This window comes from Pyricularia grisea (assembly GCF_004355905.1).
Source record: "Pyricularia grisea strain NI907 chromosome Unknown Pyricularia_grisea_NI907_Scaffold_4, whole genome shotgun sequence".
In the NCBI taxonomy this organism is placed as follows: Eukaryota; Fungi; Ascomycota; class Sordariomycetes; order Magnaporthales; family Pyriculariaceae; genus Pyricularia; species Pyricularia grisea.
This window is the reverse complement of record NW_022156718.1, coordinates 2,424,631-2,443,882: the sequence shown is the minus strand read 5'-3', so window position 1 is coordinate 2,443,882 and position 19,252 is coordinate 2,424,631. Positions and strand designations below refer to the sequence as shown.

Genomic DNA, 19,252 nt, shown 5'->3' with positions numbered 1-19,252 from the left:
TTTTCAACGAGCCCGGTTTGTGCAACTTTGGTAGACATTTTGATGGAGAATTCGAGGTAATCATCGACTTGGTGTAAAAGTCGTGCTTGTAGTAACGCGCTTCTGTTTTCGGGTTGGTATTTTTGGTCGCTATCCGTCCACTATCGTGACATGGATTATCGTGGACTTACAGTACAAACTGTAAACTTTGGCAGTGGACAATTCTTGATTGAGCTTGGAACAACTTGTCTCTGACTAGATAGTCACAGTGTCGCTCCATCAACAATAAAAAGGCGGGTCATTACAAAGGACAATACGGGAGCTCAAACGAAAACGCACCCGCGAACTAGCGTCATCTGCTGTTGTTGCTGAAAAAGATATTGGCTCCTTTTACGACCGAACCGGCTGAAATGTCGCACAAATCTACCGCGATCTTTCCTTTTAACAATTGTAGTATTTGATGGGTATTTGATATTAAAGCAGCAAATGCAGCCTTGATCGTGGAGGGGAGTGCTAGGCAAGAGGAGCGGAGAGATATCAAAGAAAACACGCTTCATAACTTCGTTACAAGCCAAACGCCAACGAAAGAGTAGAGATATTTTGGTCCGAGGAAATCCGAGGTGAGAGTTCGTGGTAGGTTGAGAAAGGGAAATAAACAGCAGCAATCCATGTCATGAAGAAACTTGGCAGCGCGACTAGTATAGGTCTCTAGTCCTCAGGCTGCCCCTGGAGCAGCACCCTAGAGTTGAAGGAGCAAGTTAGCATGGATCCCATTGATGTAGTTGTGCACTGCCGCATGTAAGAAAAGAAAAGCAAAAGAAGAAAAAAACCACTCGAACCCGACGCTGCGGTACTGCGCGTCATTCGACGGGGGTCAAAGCTTACAGTCACACTGATCCACATTCATATCGGTCAGTAAAATATTCGAGTCACAAATCAAGTTGGGACGTTTGGTTTATTTACTCACGTGAGTCGAAGTCGAGCCCTCGTTATGGATGATACAATAGCCACCACAGCAGCTCTTGCAGGTCCTCTGAGTTGCCGAGATACATTCGAAGCACTAGCAAATTATAAAGAGTCAGAAGAATGACACAGTAAACGCCGACGGGTATTTGACGGGGATACTTACGTTCGGACCACATTCCCAACAATCCTTCGCAACTCCAGCCTGGGATCGAAACACAATTGCGTTAGTCTCGCATCAAATTCCCCTCTTGAAATCTTTGGAAAATCAATCAGATAACAAGGTTTTCGCCGCCGACAAAGCCAATAGAGAATGGCACCTTGAGCCATGTGATCAACCAGCTAGTGGCTTCCTCAAACGAATAATTCCTAGAAAAAAGCAACTCACCTTCGCGTTGGCGCCTCCAATGCCGGAGTAGCATGCTTCACACCACCACTTCAGGCAACTGTTACAATGCCTATTCCACAAACAATCTGCGCACCGAGCGACAAACCTTGCACCCTCCGCTTGCGACGGCCTACCTGCTGCCTTGACGGTGCTCGAATGCAGCGGCACGGGTTCCAGCAGCGGGCAGTCACCCCTCTCAGACCTCCCCCACTCAGTCATCCCCTCGGGCGCAGCGCCACAGCCTGAGCACCCGTCGAGAGCGTGCGTCGCGACGGCCCACTGTGGAACCTCGCGGCCGCTGGCGTACGAGACGTCTACCAGCCCGAGCGCGGGAGAATTGAGGTGGCGCGGACCGGCGCACAAGATGGCGTCGAATGATATGACACCGCGGCAGGCCTGGATCGTACGGGCCCACTCGGGGGATACAGAGCGAGCAAGGGCCCGCCCGCGGCTCTGGTACCAGCTGTCCTGGCTGCCGGACCATGCGGATTGGACTTCCCATTCAGAGTCTGGAGATGATGCACGGGAAGAGCCTGGCGTAGAGCTCCGGGCCTGGGTCGACGGTGCCGTGAACAGGTATATGCCCTGAACTCGGGGCGTTCCTACGGGCCTGCCAGGTCTGCAAACGGTTTGCAGGCTTTGCTGTAGCTTTCCTTCGTTAAGGTTCTTGACTCCTCGAAGGGAAAGAATGCGAATGTTGAGAGATGTGTCTGTGATGAGGTCATGGACTAGCTCTGCGGTCACAGAGAGACCGTCCAGTATGAGTGTCTGGACAGAGGGTAAAAGACTAGCGCGGTCGAGCTTGTTGAAGATGTTGCGGAGGGGAGCGGAGTAGTATCTGGGTGCCACAAGGTGGATCGTCAGTTATTTGCACAGTCCATGTGGTGATGTAAACATCACCGCCTCCTAGGAAGATAACTAACTCGTCTTCAGTAATCAGCCCGTCAGGCTGGCCTCCGTCGCGGAATCCATCTAGTCCATCGCTGCCGAGATGTGCGGCCTTGACATCAGTAAGATCGAGATGGCGGAGCGCACCAGGCGTGTGATAAATCAAGCTGCGGAAGTCGCGCGAGGTGGCGGCGAGCTTGAAGACAGAGGACGGCGGTAGGTAGGGTAAAGTCTGACGCAGTATCAAGTCGTTCGAAAGCAGGTAGTTCAGCGTCGTAGTGTAAATCTCAGTCGGTAGTGTCTTAAGTTTGTTGGCGCGAGGAGGCGCGGGCAGTGGCAGCGGTGGTGTGAGCTCGAGCCACGGCATATTGCAACTTAGCTACCTACCTAGGTACCCTGTGAGGTCGTAGCAGGTACTTGGATGGGCTGGATCTGTATAGTTTGGTGTAGTGTCTGGTGTTGTCCTGCTTCGCGGTTGAGCAAGAAACAAGAAAGGTCGACAGATTGAGAACAAAAATGTAAGAAAAAAAAAAAAAGCCAAGATATAATACGACCGAAACGAGATGTGTTCCTATAGAACCAGGAACGCCAATCCGACTTGGCTTCGAGGGTTGGAGACTAGTGCAGCCACACCGGTGCCGGGGTTTGCAGCGGGATGTTTGGTGGGTAGTACTGTACTGTTGCAGTACCTAGTCGCAAAATGCAGGGTAGCATTAAAGTGGTGAGTTAAGTCGCGGGCGCGTGGGGTGGAGGGTGGATATCATTCGCGGTAGGAGTGTGGGAGGCACAGTCCGTGGCTGCCCGGGAACTTTTTGGCTTGGGTGTCAGCGCCAATCAGTGCTTGCATCCAAGGACCTTTAGTATTTTTAGTGAATTGATGTGGTGCATGAAGTACTACGTGGTAATAAATAAATATGTCAGAAAAAGCAAAAGAATTCCGTCAGGGACTGCACGCACAGTAGTACAGTAACAAGGTAGTGGGCAATCTACGGTGAAAGATAAGCATAGCAAGTGGTAGCGCGCCATTGATGAGCAGGGAGTGGGATGTTTTTCGATTCATTGTCATCCAAGGGAGGCTGAGCGGACGCCTGCCGCTTCCCAGTGGAGCGATCACCTATTTTGGAAATACCTAGATTTGGAGCATTATGATGCTACATGTATGGTAATGACAATTCGCATTTTCCAAAACGACGCAGAAAGCTCCAATATTTGGGACACCGCATCGATAGTCAGGGTCCAAAACAATCACAGCAAAAGAGGAAATAATAGCCATGAGCATCGGTTGGTACGGGTGGGCCGTGCATCCGCGTCGCGTCGGTGATAAGCTCCTTGTAAAGCAAAATGCCAAGGTGTTGAGAGGAACGCCATGCTGCCGCTTGGCCACGGATTGGGGATGGTTTGGCCGTAGCACATCTACCCACCACATTACCGGTAGATAGAGGAGGGGGAGATCATTGACGCTACTGTGCTAAGAATTGCTAGAAATATGGATAGAATGCTGCAAACACTGTACTGACAGCTGTACAGACTATATATAGTAGGGTAAGTCAGACACAAGATCAGCTGTTTCCAGATCTGCAGTCTGTATACAGTACCGTTTTTACCCCGTACTTAGGGGTGAGGTGACTTATGACATGGCATTTTAGCCGACTTGAACAGGATTGGCCCGGCAGATAAGGATTTCCCCGCAAGCTGAACGGGGCGCAAGTGGAGCAGCAGTGGATGGGTAGAGCGAGCTTCAACCTTGATGTGACACTTGCGGGGGGCCAAGCGGAACCTGCATGTTTCCAGGTGCTGCATGCTCAGCTCACATTTCCGTTCGTCACTTTAGCAGAAACAAAACTGCCCAAAATAAACATGGTTTGATTGTGGGAATCACAATCGGGCCGTAGGTTTTTAGTATTCAACGACACCGGTTGATACAACGCTTGGACGACTAGGGGAGAGATTGTATGCATATCCGGCGCGATATGGCTTGGCAATTGAGATTTTAGTTGACATCATGACTCTGTCAGGAAAATCAGCTGTGTACGCATGTCGATAACACAGCTAGGCTGTTCCTTCTGCAGTAAGTTGTAGCGAGGCGAGGGTTTATTCTTGTCATTGAGCAAGGTTCTTGAATCTCTTGCATTGGATCCCTATCTTGGGGTTTATCGCTTCCAAAAGTTTGTGAGATTGTCCAAAATATTCTAGGTCCTGCTTCCAGTTGCCAACTCGTTCGCCTACCCTGGACTCCAATCTTTGCACAGTTGGTCGCCAGGATGTCCTTAGCGAATTGCAAATCTGGAAATTCCGTCATCGGCTCTTATCGATAAGCTCAACATAGCTTGCCTTCTCCCCACCACGATTAGGCAAAGATGCTTTGTCACCGTTGACGCGCAACAGACGCGAGTAGAATCGCAAAGAAAATCAGCATGAAATTACAACTTATTCAGCAACGTAGACGTCAAAAGCTTTTATTTTCTCATTTCAATAGTTACCGACCAGCAAGTAATCGGGAAATACATGAAAAGTGTTCCTTTCGGTCCTTCCATCTCGGCACAGTATCCAAATAATGACAGACTCAACCCCACCTCAACTCAAATGGTCCGGTACATTCGTGATTGATAGATCGGCCCCTACGCCAACAGGCGACAAGATTATTCTTCCCTCCTCGGCGCTGCAACAGCTTCTAGATGCCAATGCCGCCGCCGCTTCGGCTTCTGCCGCATCGGCTTACTCGTATTCCACGCCGGTCGTTACGAGATACACTAGTCCATACAACAGCTTTGGCCCGGCTGCTCAGCCAGAGCAGCAAAAGCTTCCATACCCATTGATGTTCCGCTTGGTCAATGAAAGGAATGGAAAGTTTGTTCATGCTGGCGTCAGAGAGTTCTCGGCCGAGGAGGGACAGGTTGCGCTGAGCCCTTTCCTGCTGCGGTCACTAGGGTTGGCGGAGCAAGAAAATACCCCCAGCACAGCGAACAATGGTGGCGAGGCTGAAAGCAGAAGCAAAAGCTCGGATCATGTGAGGATATCAGCACATCAACTCCCAAAGGGAGTTTATGTTGGCCTGGCACCGGTCCACGACTACGCGAGCTACGACCCGGCGATTCTCGAACCATTACTCGAGAGGGAACTTCGACAAGGTTACACGACGTTATCTACAGGCACGATATTACATGTCAAGAGAGGTCCAACAGAGGACTACGAGTTCACAGTAGAGAGTGTCAAGCCTGAAGGTGATGGAATCTGCGTGATTGACACGGACTTGGAACTCGATCTGTTGAGGATACCAACGGCAACTGCGCAAGATGCCGGTAACGGCATGAATGGCTCGAGGGAGACGGACAGCGCAGAAAAGAGTTCGCCAGGTGGCGATATTACCATATGGAAGGCGGTCGAAGGACAGGTGCGACACGGCGATTATGTTGACTACGATCTCTCCTCATGGGACAAGTCTCGTGGGCTGGTCCTCGAGGCTGTACCCATGTCCGAACAACCTGGTTTTTTCCTTGATATTTTCGTTAGCCCCAAGACTCCTCACCTTCGCCAGCGCCCAAGGGAATTACAACACTGGACCGCCCGCATGGGGCCATATACTAATCGCGAGCCTGTTAGGCTGGAAATGCCAGCGGGCTCTTTTGGTAATGATGAGGCAGATGAAGCGGAGGGCTTGATGATATCAGTTTATGGCTTCAAAGATGAGGCAGCTCCTGGCGCTGGACTGCAGAAGTTCTCTCTCCGCGTCAACACCTGGGACGCAACAGACACCAAGCAGGTACCACCTGCGGCTGCTGATGAGGTGGCTCCTGGAGATGCTGCCGACATGCAAAAGTGCAAGGATTGCGGACAATGGATCCCGAAACAAAGTTTTACTATGCACACCCTGCGATGTGCCCGCAATCCGAAATGCGCTCAATGCGGGCTCGTCGCCAGCCGTGACGAACTTCGCGAGCACTGGCACTGTGATCACTGCTCATCATACGGTGATAGGCTTTTTGCACAGCAAAAGCATAACGACCGTATGCATCCAGCAAACACCCTCCGCTGCTCGTGTTCGGCAGCTCTCGAGTTCGACTCGGTTCCCGCTTTGTCCCGTCATCGCGTAACAGATTGTCCAGATAAGGTTATCCTCTGCCGTTTTTGCCATCTTGAGGTACCGCAAGAGGGTGACCCGACCGATCCCTCCGACGTTGCACAAGCTGCTTACACAGGACTCACGGCACACGAGCGGGCTGATGGAGCGCGCACGGCAGACTGTGACCTGTGCGGCGCCATTGTCAGGCTACGCGACATGTCAAGTCATTTACGACACCACGAGATGGACAAGAAGGGCCGCGCCGCGCCGTCTGGGTGTCGAAATTCCATGTGCGGTCGGACGCTCCATGGTGTCGGGCCCAAGGGCACAGTGGGTCCGGCGGCGGGCAACCCGAATAACGATATGGGCCTCTGCAAAAGCTGCTATGGGCCGTTGTACGTGTCCATGCACGACCCCGAGGGAAAGGCGCTGCGCCGGCGCGTGGAGCGGCGGTACCTCACGCAGCTGATGACGGGTTGCGGTCGTTCTTGGTGCAGTAATGAGTGGTGCCGAACGGGACGGGCGAACACGGGGAAAGAGGCATTGGGGACATCTGCTTCTGCAGCGCTGCCGCTTGTCAAGCCGCTTGTTACTCCTGAGGTAATTGCGGATAAGAGCGCCCCGATGCACTTTTGCGTTGACGAGGCCACCCAGAGAAATGTTGTGGTTGCGGAGATGTTAGCTGCCGAGGGGGTGTGGGGGCCCGAGTGGTGTGTCGCCGCGGTGGAAGCGGAGAAGGGCGACCGAGACAGGGCGAGGGAGTGGCTGCAGAACTGGGCGCCGAATAAATATGAGTGATTTTGAGTTGGCTGCTCAGCCGAGTTTGAGGGGTATGGATGGATAAATGGGGGATCAATATACATGGTAGATTAGTTATGACATTCACATAGACGTGGGGTATGATGATATGATGATCTATATATGATAATTATTCACTTGTCGAAACATGATGTAATGCCAAAAGAGTGTGGTTTATTGCAGCAATGTCAATAATTCGAACTACATGCATCTCATCCACGCCTGTCTAATGACCATCAAAAGCAACCAACCCGACCCCAGTTCAACACAAACGCCATCACCAGCCCTCTAAACCCGCAACAACCAACGTAAACGCCATCGTCAAACCCTTTGACGATCTATGCAGCAACCTTGGGTTGTAGGTTGAGCAATTTATTTGCCGCAAGACTGTAAAAACGGGACAAGACATATCAAGTCAGCTTCCTCCAAGTATAGCATGGGTAAAGTCGGACAACGGGGGAGGTGACATACCCCACAGCATGAGCAGCTGGCACAGCTGGAGCAGGAGCAGGAGTTGCAACCACAGGTGGCGGGAGACATTTTGACTGATTGTGTCTTGTTGTGGATTTGGGGTTATTAAGGGATGTGTATGAATTGGTCTTGAGGTTCTTGAGTCTTGCAGATATCTGGCTGTGTTCTGAAAGAGTAGCAAGGAGAGATGGATTGGAGAGGTCGAGCAAGCCTCTTTTTATATTCGATCGTTCCTCTCATCGAAATCCTCCCAATTACCCCCCACGAATGATAAGAGGCGGAGAATACCGAGGCAATAGGCAACTAAAGCCCCGTTTTCAGTTCATTTGATCGGTCGTCCTAGTCACAAGCGGGGGGGATTCGAGGCAGAATGAGGCGATAGGCGAAAACCACGCATTGTAAATTGTTTACTATCGACACTGTACAAGCCTTGCAAGAAAACTAAAAGAATGTGTCACGACACCCAAGTAAACAAGACAGCTCAAATGGAGTTAATCGTCCTAATTGGTCAAGAGAAGACTGCAAGCCAGCACAGAGCTCTGCTCCAAGGGGTCTTGGTGGTGTAAGGGATTGAGCTCTGATAGCTCAGGGGTTTGATGCGGAGTATACAGCTTGCAGGGTGTGGATTGGGGAGGGTGGGGCGCTAGTTTCGATGTTAGTCCGTCAGCATCTGTTATGTGCAGAGCCAAGAAATGGAGGCTAAGGCAAGCTAAGGTACATAACTCTTAAGGAGGAAGAGTACCAAAACCAAAGACAACAAAACCTATATAGATAGGTATCTTGTCAGAGATAGCACACGAAAGGTAGATATCACTATACTGTTGGTACCTACCTACCTAAGTAGACAAGAAAATAGGGCGACGGGGCTGCGTTTGGTCGCGCCGACGGCCGGACGAATGATGTAAATGAGGCGTCATCCCGTGGTCACTTTTGACACCCGGGCTAACTGCCTGGTTTTCCAAAAAGAAAAAAAAAAGAAAAAGAAAGAGTACTTTTTTATCCTTGGGCTGCAAAGAAAAAAGCTGTTTCTCGAGGGCGACAAATGAAAGATGAGTTTCCGGCTTTCCGTTTGGCTACCATACCTCCCTAAAAAAAGAACCGTTTCGGGAACCGGTCAGGCGCCGCGTCTTTGGGCGGGGTAAGCTGTCAAGGCTGCCTCATGGGGGCGCCAGTGTAGAATTTGATGGGGGCCCGCGGCGTGATTCTTTTTTGCCAGTTGTCAGATATAAAGGCGCCAAGGGGAGCATCCTTCAATGATAAGAGGATTTATTGACTATGTGTCAAAAAGATAGGTACCTATGTTTAATCTTTTTCTTGGCTAGTGGTGTGGTAATCGGCCCTGCTGTAGTTCTAGAGTTTGGACTGTGTTGGTGCTTACCCCAACAATTAATTGCCCTGTTTTCCCGCTTCACTCTTGGCCGATCTTGGAGGTGCTTCCTGTGTCTGGGATATCAGCTGATGCTGAGCGCCCCCTTCTTGTATCTTATTAGCGATTTGACCAGGAAAGGTACAAGAGCTGACTCATGCCTGATGCGGAAATTAACGGGATTCCCGATCAGGCAACTCCGTCGCTTTCACAGTCCACTGCACTCACTCCAACCTACTACTGGGCGCGTGAATAGTTTCGTCCTCGTAATAACCACGTCACGAGCTTGTAGCCACAGTTACGATATGCCGATCGAATTGTCCCTTTCCGGCCGATTGCATTTTTGGTTGCATTTTGTTCCACCATGCCGATACTTGTAACATACAAACCTTAGACCGACGTGAACAAAAAAGGCTAGCTACTTTACCTTAGGTAGATATGCATACATTCGGGCTTCACATGTGAGAAATTCACGTAAATTATTCGACCAGCTCTTCCGACATGACAGAACCCTAGCCGGGCACAAACTTCACCTACCAGCAGGCGTCACCACCCTTTGTCCGCCACACGTTGCGAATTTGCGATCAGCGCAGCGGCAGCAGCACCTTTTTATCCAGGGCTTTAAATTCCCTCCGGAGCGGCTCGAACCAGTCGTCCAGCACGACGCACTGATCGCCCTCGACCTGCTCCTCCATAAACACCTGCAGCGCCCACAGCCGCCATAGGCCCCTGACCACCCTGAGGTGCTCCCGCGCGTCCGCCAGCATCTCCCTGGCGAGGACCTGCCGCTCCACGGACCCGCTCCGGCACGCCTCGTCGTCGTCCCGCGTCCGCTCAGCCACCATCCGCTTCGCGGCGTGCAGGTCCCGGCCGGCGCGGAAGAGGGCCCGCCGCGCCGCCACAAACGTCAGCGTCTCGCGCGGCGCCGTCCGCCACCTCTTCAGCATGTCTTCGGTCTCGGCTGAGGTGGGGATGGACGGCCAGGGTGGGATCGTGGCGGCGGCGAAGGGAGAGGCGGATGTGTTGTGGGCAGCGGTTGTATCGGTTGAGGGGAATAGAGGGCAGCGCTCGGTGGACCGCTCGTAGATGTGCACCTCGTGCACCATGGCGCAGTCGTGGTTGACCATGCGGGAGTGCGGGAGGCGGCTACTGTTCACTTGGGCCTGGTGACCCTTGGGGCAGCCGAGCACGCGCTCCCGCACGCGGCAGCACGTGTGCCATCTGCACAGCGGCTCGGCATCGCGGTCGCCGGGGCAGGTCTGTGGGTTGCAGTGGATGGGCTGGGCGTAAGGGTCCACCATGATTTTGGTGGGCTGGTCGGTGCCTGGGTGCGTGGCCATGATGGGGCGCTGATCGCAGGCCATATGGTGGGTGTAGATCTTTAGGACCATTTCGATGAGGCGGGATTGACTTTTGGTGTTCGATGGTAAAGCTTTAGTAGATGTTTCTAGTCTGCCTAGTCTGATAATGCCAAGGCTTTCGTGGATTCATTTCAGAACTTCGATAGTGGTATCCGGACTATCCAGGCAGTCTGGAAGGTTGGTTAGTATTGTGTATATCAATTTCACTGTAGGTATCTAGTTTGATATGATCTCGACAATAGAAACAATTACTCCACAAAGTCAGTTCTCACAACCTGTTCTAAATCGTCTGCCTGGCATTTGCCGAGTGGTATTCTGAACCACTCTCAATAGATCTTGTAGGGATAAGGCTTCTCTTTGGCACAGCTTTATTCTAACCGAGCCAGTTGAGTCACTTTGAGACCAGCTAATGATGATACCAGAAGCGATGAGGGTCTACAAAGGCACTTCTCACATGGACAATCCTGTCATAAGGACTTTGAATGACTGGGCGTAAACGGTGAATCTTATATTCTTTTCAGTCACGTCTCATGGGGTTTGAGACACGAACCTATGCTGTCTAATCCGCTGCTTTAAAACCCAGGGATTTCCAGCTTTCCTGCAATGGTCAACGTATTGAGTAGTTCTTGACTTGTCGGATAAAAAGCCGAGATGGTTCGTCGCACAAGTTTAATAACTTTTCACCATCGGACTCTGTGATTAAATGGGCAGACGGATTGACTTCAATCATTTGTCACACGAATCTTGATCAATGTGCAAATCGAAAAGTACATAAAAAGCTGTCAGGTCTGGCTATCAAAAAGCCCATTAATCCCTAATGTGTTCCCTGGGCTTTATTAACGTCTTTAAAAGCGTCTTGTATCAAGGCAAGTAGCCAATTCGAAATTGATATTGGACAGCCCCAGCAGCATCACTCCAGATACACAAGAAAGGCCTATGTATTTCAGATCGTCCAATGCTCAGTGATGGCTTACTTTTTTCCGCCAGTAAAATTTCCAATTGTCGCATGAAGAGTGCTGACATCTTTCAGACGCCACCATGCGAGCCGGTTTCGATGCATGTCCAACGGCACTGAAAACACAGCAATCCACCATAGGAAGGTAATACTTCGAACAAGGTGTGTGCTCACACTCAGACCAAACGGAATCTCCCGGCTCCGCATGCATTTTCTTGCAAACGCAACACATGAAGCCGACTTTGATATGCATCGCCGCTCTGCAACTCTTTTCATAGATGTTGCAAACTCCGGGGATGGGATATTCCTCGGTGGAGTTTGCAACGCACATAATTTGTTCTCCGGTCCTGGGATCAACGGAGTGGTCTGGACATTATTCCCAAGCCCACTTTGGTTTGTGGCCGCAGTCGTAGACCCAGACCCCGATCCACAATATGCACATGGTTACGAAGCTAGCGGTTGTTGTGATCTTGGTTGTTGGTATATTTTAATGGCGTTGAATAATATCAGTCATGAACGTGGGGAACATCTCATTAAAGGATAAAAAAGAAACGTACATTCGTTAAAAGGACAGCTTTTACATGTAGAGAGACCTATAAACTCAATCATCCTGGGACGCACCTGCAGCCTGACCAGCCACTGGAATATATCGACGGATTTATAGGGGCTGTGATTTCAAAAATGAAATGCCCTCGATGTTAACTGTTCTCTTAGTCTTGAGGGAATCAATAACATTCTGCGTACCAGTTGAGATGGAATTAGAAAGACATTTGGAGCCTTCCAAAGCCTTTTGTTTGCTCTGTTAACAAAAAGAAAAGCTCCAGTTGAATCACAAAAGTGGGTGCAATCAAGATAGAGTAAATTTCTCTATGCCGAGCTCTGGCCAGAAGAAAACCCTAATGGTGAGACGAAGAGAGTATGATCGGAGGAATCACGAACAAGAATGGACATCGAACCATTATATGGTCAAGGGTCATGAGATAAATTGTTTTTGTTATCAAACCCAAAATGGTGTGAGCAGGAGAACGTGCCTTGAATTTCGCAATTCTCCAAATATTCTAGACGTAAGTCTTTGATGTCATTCATCTTGTTCTTGTGATTGCCATGAGAGTCCTCTGTTAGTTCTATCAAGAAGATGAGACCGGCGGTTTAAGAACCACAAAATTCACTTTTCTGCCAAATTACCCCATAGAATACCTTGGAATGTTTGAATATGGAGATACAATGACACTTTTAAGTTTTGTCTTCGGCCAAAAGAGTCTTTCATGTAGGACAAACGCTTCAATCGTCAACCCAACAATTCCTTTAGACATACAGCTTCTTTAATACTAAAGTGACGATTGGAAGACCCCTACCGACGAGTCTTACTGTGCCTGGCTCTTCGGCAGGACGAACTGGCTGACGAGAGGAAGCGGCTAAGTGACCCTGACCAACGGTCTTAGTAGGTAAGTTGGTTGAGTAAGGGGCGGGTTCCGAGGACATGAAAACAGTGTCACGACTGAGTGGCATCATGCACTTCCGGCTTGCACATCAATAAATTTCAGAATCGTCATCATGGCATATACCCTGTTTCTTTTTTAGAACTCGACAAGCTCATCGCCAAGAACCAATGCAGCCTTGTCCCATACCCGGTGCAAGCCACTGCACGTTTGCGGCTTGAGTAAAGGAGTTGCTGGTTTTCTACTTTCGGTGTCTGTTTGCGGCAGTTTGACAAGCCGCCCTTTGCACGTTTTTTTTTATTAAAAAAAAAAGACAGATGGCTATCGCATGGCGTCCACGCGGGCTCCCGACCGGTTAAACAAGTTACTCACCTGCGGTGAGGTGAAGAAGGCTAAGTGCTGCATTGTCGGGACAGATACATTACCTAGAGCGGCAGGCAAACAGACATGGTTGGTGAAACGAAGCTAGTGGCCATGTATTTTTAGATTGCAAATCCCATTCGCAGTTGCCTTATTCTTTCAGCCTTCGGACGCTTGCAAGAGGCGCGCATGGCTTAGTCCGCCTTGTCGCGTGTTGATCCGCAGCGGGATCGACGGATAGCGCCCGCCACCGGGGTTCATGCCTCGAGCCGCCCGACGGCTAGTGTCCTGATACGCGTCACCCACAGTAGATATAATTGAAGGTTTATTAGAAGTTAACCAAGACTACAATATGGAGAATTATGACTGTGTATATTCATTTTTTTTTTTTGGTTACCCACAGTTGCTGGGCATGATCAGTTTGACGAAAAAAAAATCAAGCGCATGCTCACAATGCTTGCCTCGGAGGACAGACGCGACTCGAAAAGAATTCAAGTGTGGTACCTGGAAAAAATATTAAAAGGAAGCAAGCAGAATTTTTAGATGACGGAACGAGGCTAAACAAGTGCCACAAATCAGGGAAACTTTAAAATCTTTAGCCCAAAGGACCACGGCAAAGAGGTGGCGTCGATTCCGATCCCGCACCCGAATCGATCCCACGCTTTTTTTTCCTACTTTTTTTTTCCAAGGCCCGACAAACCAAACAAGCGCTTTTTGACTTCTTCCGAAACATTTACCTCCACAATTAGGGCGGGCTCAAAGCCGCAAGCAATGCCAAAGAGGAAAAAAAACCCATTCCCATGAACCTGCGGGAGTAAGAGTCGAGTAGGTTCAGGGGGCAGTTCCCGAACCCCGAGTGAGTCTATCAGTCATCTGCAATTTGTTTCCTTGGTTCAAGAGTTGGCCAACTCTAGAGAAGTGCGGTCGGTAAAGGAAAAGTCGGATATTAATTAAAACCTGACTTCCTCCAAAGTTTATTTTCTTTCTCTCTCTCGATCTGATCTCAATAAGAAGTTGCATCTCTTTCATACTTTGTACTATCTTTTCCCCCTCTTTTCTTCCAACACATTTCCCCATCTGCAATAGACATCTTGTCTGGCCCGCGTCAGGAAAAACCTGAATTCTTCAAGGTTCGGGCCCAAGCTCCTGCTTGAAAGATACCTACTCTTAGGTACCTAGCCGCCGCTTAGCCCAGGGACCGGACGAAATTTCAGCCTCCCTCCAAAAACTTCCCCAGAGTTACACAAGAAGACAAACCCACGTTTTTTTTTTCTGCATAAAAAAGGGGGGAAAATGCGGTTTGTTACACACGGGCCCTTGACGGGACATGCCGACACTCGCCATTGGGACAACTCCAGTGAAAAAGTTTGCAATCAGTTAAATGGCTCTTCGGGGAGAACATCGCTGGGGTACTCGAGCGTCAAGGAGGCAGGAAATGTTCTCGAGCGCCTGTTGCAGCTGGCCCCTGTCCCGGAAGAGATCGCGGCAAAGGCAAGAGACGTGGAGTTTGTTTCGGCCAGCGACTTGCCATATTTTCCCATTCCGTTCAAGGAGACGGAGCTTGGGGCTGCGTTGAAGGCGGTCGAGGCGAGCATTGGTCTGGCCATTGCGGAGCTGAGACGGACGGCACCGGCAGATACAACTCAGAATAGTTTTGCAAACCAAGCAGCGGAAAGGAAAACCGAGAATGGAGCGTCACGGATAAAGATTGATTTAGAAAGGACCACTGCGTTCCTGTTCCAGGCATATCTGACATCGATTGGAGGGTTCAGCAAGTCGGAAAAGGGGGCTACTCAGTTTCTCAAAGGTACCTACCTACCTATCCAACGTGAAGGCCGTCATTCTGCTTCCAAGATCAAGGAGGTATGGAAAAGGAGAGAAAACCCGAACATGCCGCTTACATGGATAAATAGCTACCGATCTTCTCGAGGCACAATCGGACCTCTACCGGCGCATGTCGGCAAACCTCTACAGCACAAAGAATCCCGGCGAATACTACCACATCCACGGCTCCCTCGAGGCATCTTCGACTCTGCGGATGCTGGGGCTTGAGGCATGGCGTCCCGATTTGACGGAAAAGGGCCACGAAGCCATCGTGGAAGAGATCGAGTCTCGCGTCAGCCGCTACACCGTCGGCGAGCTTGAGTTTCTAAATAGACTAAATCGCCAAGCCGGCGTCCAGGCGTTGAAGCACGAGGAATTCCTCAAGACCGCACATGTGAGTGGAAATAACCAGAAGAAAGGGAGAATGAGAAAGAAACCCCAGTAACTGACGCTGGTCCCTTTCCCGCCTTTGTCACAGGGCAAGGCAAACTCCAACTTACCCCCCTGGAGCATCGACGCCCTCGAGACAACGACGCCACCCGCACCTTTCCTCCCGACCACAAACCCTCACGTCAGCGACGCGTTACAAAGACGGCCACTGGCGGGAATCAAGGTGCTCGACGTCAGCCGCATAATCGCCGCGCCGACCATTGGCCGAATCCTAGCCGAATATGGGGCCGACGTGCTCAAGATCAACTGTCCGCATCTCAGCGACGTCCCATTTTTCCAGCTCGACGGCAACATGGGCAAAAGAACTGCCGAGCTGAACCTCAAATCGGCCGAGGGGAGGAAAAGGTTTGAGGAACTGCTGGCCGACGCCGATGTTATCATCGAGGGGTTTCGGCCCGGCGCTATCGAGAGGTTGGGGTACGGGCCTCAGATGGTGGCAAAAATGGCCGAGCAGCGCGGTAGGGGCTACGTCTACGTCAGCGAAAGCTGCTTCGGGCATGTAGGGGAGTGGTCGAGCCGACCTGGGTGGCAGCAGATAGCGGATTGTGTAAGTTCATTGCTTTCGCGAGCCATGGGTCTAAGTTGCTATATTGAGCAATAATGGCCCCTAAAAATGGACTGTATGCTAACGATATTATAACGAAAGGTCACCGGTCTGGCATGGGAGCAAGGCCGCTTCCTCGGACTCGACGAGCCCGTTGTACCTCCGTTCCCTATCTCAGACTACGGCACCGGTTGCATGGGGGCCATCGCGGCGCTTACGGGGCTTTATAACCGCGCCAAGTCGGGAGGCTCATGGCACTGTAGGGCATCGTTGATGCACTACGACCTCTTGCTCATGGGGATGGGGCAGTACCCAGATGACGTGAAGAGGTATCTCCTCCGCGGGTCTGAAGGTCAAGAAAAGAAGACAGAAAACGGGGAAGCTGTTGAGATTGAAATCACCAATCTACAGACAAACAGCAACATCCCCGAGTTCCCACAAGACATTCGACACAGCCACTCGGTGGATCAGGTGTCAGGATCGGCACTGCACATGATGCGGCGGCATCATCCGGAATTCTTTGCGCAGCTGCCCGAGATGATGGAGACGTGGCACTCGTCCGGCTTCGGGGCCGAGGTGGTGGTGGTGCAGCCCGTGGCTCAAATTGAAGGTGTCGAGCTTGGTTACTCCCGCGGAAGCCGACCCAATGGATCAGACGACCCTACTTGGGATGGGTTTTCTGGGTCTGGGAGGGATGTCAAGTTGGCCTAAGGAGCTAGAGTTTTGGTCATTCTATGGAGTAACTGGGGTCCAAACCTGTCCTTTGAGTCAGTATATTTGTAATTTGAAGCGAGCGTATGTTGGTATACTCTTTTCCCCCTTCCTTTCCTTTGACAGTCAGCCATGGTTGTGAGTTTTCTCGAATGCGTCGTCTTATCTCATGAGATCAAGCATAACATTTAGCGTGTAGTTCATGACAAGATACTTTACTGAAGTGGTTGTCAGTGAGAGCAAGATGATCTGTGGCACTAGGTAGGCGGGTATAGCTACACCGTGCCTCGGATCAAGTTTAATTCCCTCCTGTGGGCGGCAGTGAATTCATTCAATGTCCCCAGGTCCCGGAGAAGAGGCGGGCTTCTAATGACTCGGCCAATACACTGCCTCCAATACATGAGATGGAAGGCAACAAGACGAAACCTAAATCTGAGGCGACGGTTTACTATGGAATAAATTTTGGGCGGTATCGGCCGGGGCAACTTGGCCGAAGAACCTTCTTAGGACTACCTTCCTTTGCCACCCTGTTGATACAGGAATTTTCAGGATATGCCGCGTAAACGTGATACATCTCCAAACTATCCAAAGTTTGCACTGGTCAGTCACTTCTCAAAAGGCTTTTTTTCTTCTTTTCCTTTTTTTCCTTTTTTTTTCCTTTTTTCCCTTTTATTCAGGTGCTAATATGGACGTAGGTTTCTTTCTTGCAAGCAGCAAGGGATGAAATCACCCTTGACCCAAAGACCACCCCTAGTGGGCAGTACACAGTTAAAATCCTTTTAATTTGGGCGAGACTTGTTCACTGTGTGTATGGACCGTATCCGTTCCATGAGCTTCAGTCAGTTTCTCGACGGATTCTTTTCTTCCCGGCGCTGCACAAACGAATCGCATCAACAGACCTAATCATGAGGCGTACCTTGATCTTTCTATATTCTAATACTGTAAATTGATTGGGTCTAAAACAATCTACGATATCCGAGCCCCCTTCTTAACTTTCTTCCAACCCCCACTATGACGTTTTCGAAGACAACCCCTTCCAAAATGCACCAATCGCCGCTGCAACCTCTGCCGCATTGTCACGCACCACTCCGTGACCGGCCTCGGGGACGACAACAACATCAGCAAAACCCACAGCCCGCAGCTGGTCCCCGCTGCAAACCCCGTCCAGCTCCCCGACGACCCCAACGGCAGGCACGCCACTCTTGGCCGCCCTCACAAACGCCTCGTCGTCGTCCATGATCCGACCGTCGCGCACAATGGCCACCACGGCCGCCTTGTGCCCGGCGTGCTCGCGCATCTGCCACTCCTTGATCGCGGGCGCGACGACCTCGCCCCGCGCCACCCGCTCCCTCCAGTCCGGCGGCACGACCAGCTCCCCGCCCTCGAGGAAGTCGAGCGTCCAGGCCCAGGCGGCGGCGGCGTCGTCCCCGCGCAGCGCTGCCACGCCGTCGCCGACGCCCGCGGATGGGATCAGGCCGGCCGGTGCGACCAGGGCAAGGCTCTGCACCCGGGCGGGCCGCGAGTTGACGTACCCGACGGCCAGGGCGCCGCCGAACGAGTAGCCGACGATGTGGGCGGACGGCCAGCCGAGGCGGTCGAGCACGGCGTCGATGAGGCCGTGGAAGAGCGCCGGCTCGTGCGGCTGCACGGGCGTCTCGCTCAGCCCGTGGCCCCAGAGGTCGACCAGAGCAAGGTGCTTGCCGGGGAATGAGGTCTGCAGCGCCCGGGCCAGGGGGAACATGCCCAAGGCGGGGGTTTGGACTCCGTGGATGAGCAGGACGCGATCCGGTGGTGGTGATGATGCGGAGGGAGTGGTCGATGGTGGGAGGTCATAAAACGCTGCTGTTCCCTGTGGAGTGGTGAGGAAGCTGGCGGGTGGGAGAAGCTGACCGAATGTTTTGGTGAAATCGGCCTCTGAAGGTGCCGCGATGGGAGCTTGCGGGGTAGTGGTTGTTGTCCCCGGACGGGGCAGGCTAAAAAGGGACATTTTGCCTATGATCTCTCTCTCTCTCGCAATGTGTTTAACTCAATATCTCTCCAACGTTAACACTGAGCCGTGGTTCTGTCAGCACACCATATATTTTTGTTGGCAGTAAAAATCAATTTGTCATCCGAATGCCCTCATCATCCTCCTCCGCGCGCGCTAATCTTGTTCCGGTCTGACTAGACTAGACCCGGCGCTAGAAGCAGAAGGTTTCATGTGGGGTTCCAGCGGTCGTCTGTTAGTGGAGTCAACACTTTCAAGCCTTGTTCTCTACCAGCGCAATATCCCATGCCATGAGATCGTCATCTTTTGTGATGAAGCAGAGCTATGTCAAAAATAAGGAAAGACAATTTTTTTCAGGACAATTTGTGAGGCTTCCGGTGAGATCAAGTGTCTGCTGATGCCTCGACAAAGGACAAAGACGGTCTACGATTATCTACGCTGCCGAGGTAATAAGTTGGGTCCCCCTTGCATTTTGCCCTGGCGCGTCGCGACGCGATATTCTCGACTTCGACACTCAATAGCATCTGCCTTGGGTGGCGTCTTTTTTATTCAAATCGCAACGAAGAAGAAGGGGGAAAAAGATTATAATGGGTAAACAGAATAACGTGTGTGTAATTATTGCTCAGCCATATACTACTATTTCCTGGACGAACAAGCCAACCCTAGTGTCCTACGCCATTGTCTATGTGAGGCCTATCATCCCACAGA

At 51.2% G+C, this 19,252-nt stretch overlaps 5 protein-coding genes across 5 annotated transcripts; 2 read left to right on the top strand and 3 right to left on the bottom strand.

The window, feature by feature from the left end:
• Positions 1–194: 194 nt before the first annotated feature.
• On the bottom strand, positions 195–2,748 carry PgNI_07425 (uncharacterized protein). The gene is made up of 6 exons (XM_031127438.1): positions 2,254–2,748; positions 1,437–2,168; positions 1,331–1,388; positions 1,109–1,147; positions 947–1,039; positions 195–718 (listed from the first exon to the last, which is right to left on the bottom strand). Exons 1-6 carry the CDS (start codon positions 2,583–2,585, stop codon positions 695–697), a joined length of 1,278 nt encoding a protein of 425 aa, XP_030980566.1. The 5' UTR covers positions 2,586–2,748; the 3' UTR covers positions 195–694.
• Positions 2,749–4,772: 2,024 nt separating this feature from the next.
• On the top strand, positions 4,773–7,076 carry PgNI_07424 (uncharacterized protein; the record flags this gene model as incomplete). Its single annotated transcript, XM_031127437.1, has 1 exon — positions 4,773–7,076. The coding sequence occupies one exon, from the start codon at positions 4,773–4,775 to the stop codon at positions 7,074–7,076; it is 2,304 nt and encodes a 767-aa protein (XP_030980565.1).
• Positions 7,077–9,497: 2,421 nt separating this feature from the next.
• PgNI_07423 (uncharacterized protein) lies at positions 9,498–10,304 on the bottom strand (the record flags this gene model as incomplete). The annotated part of the gene is made up of 1 exon (XM_031127436.1): positions 9,498–10,304. The coding sequence occupies one exon, from the start codon at positions 10,302–10,304 to the stop codon at positions 9,498–9,500; it is 807 nt and encodes a 268-aa protein (XP_030980564.1).
• Positions 10,305–14,321: 4,017 nt separating this feature from the next.
• On the top strand, positions 14,322–16,557 carry PgNI_07422 (uncharacterized protein; the record flags this gene model as incomplete). The annotated part of the gene is made up of 4 exons (XM_031127435.1): positions 14,322–14,835; positions 14,942–15,246; positions 15,331–15,849; positions 15,949–16,557. 4 exons carry the CDS (start codon positions 14,322–14,324, stop codon positions 16,555–16,557), a joined length of 1,947 nt encoding a protein of 648 aa, XP_030980563.1.
• Positions 16,558–17,566: 1,009 nt separating this feature from the next.
• Positions 17,567–18,544, bottom strand: PgNI_07421 (uncharacterized protein; the record flags this gene model as incomplete). Its single annotated transcript, XM_031127434.1, has 1 exon — positions 17,567–18,544. One exon carries the CDS (start codon positions 18,542–18,544, stop codon positions 17,567–17,569), a length of 978 nt encoding a protein of 325 aa, XP_030980562.1.
• Positions 18,545–19,252: the final 708 nt, after the last annotated feature.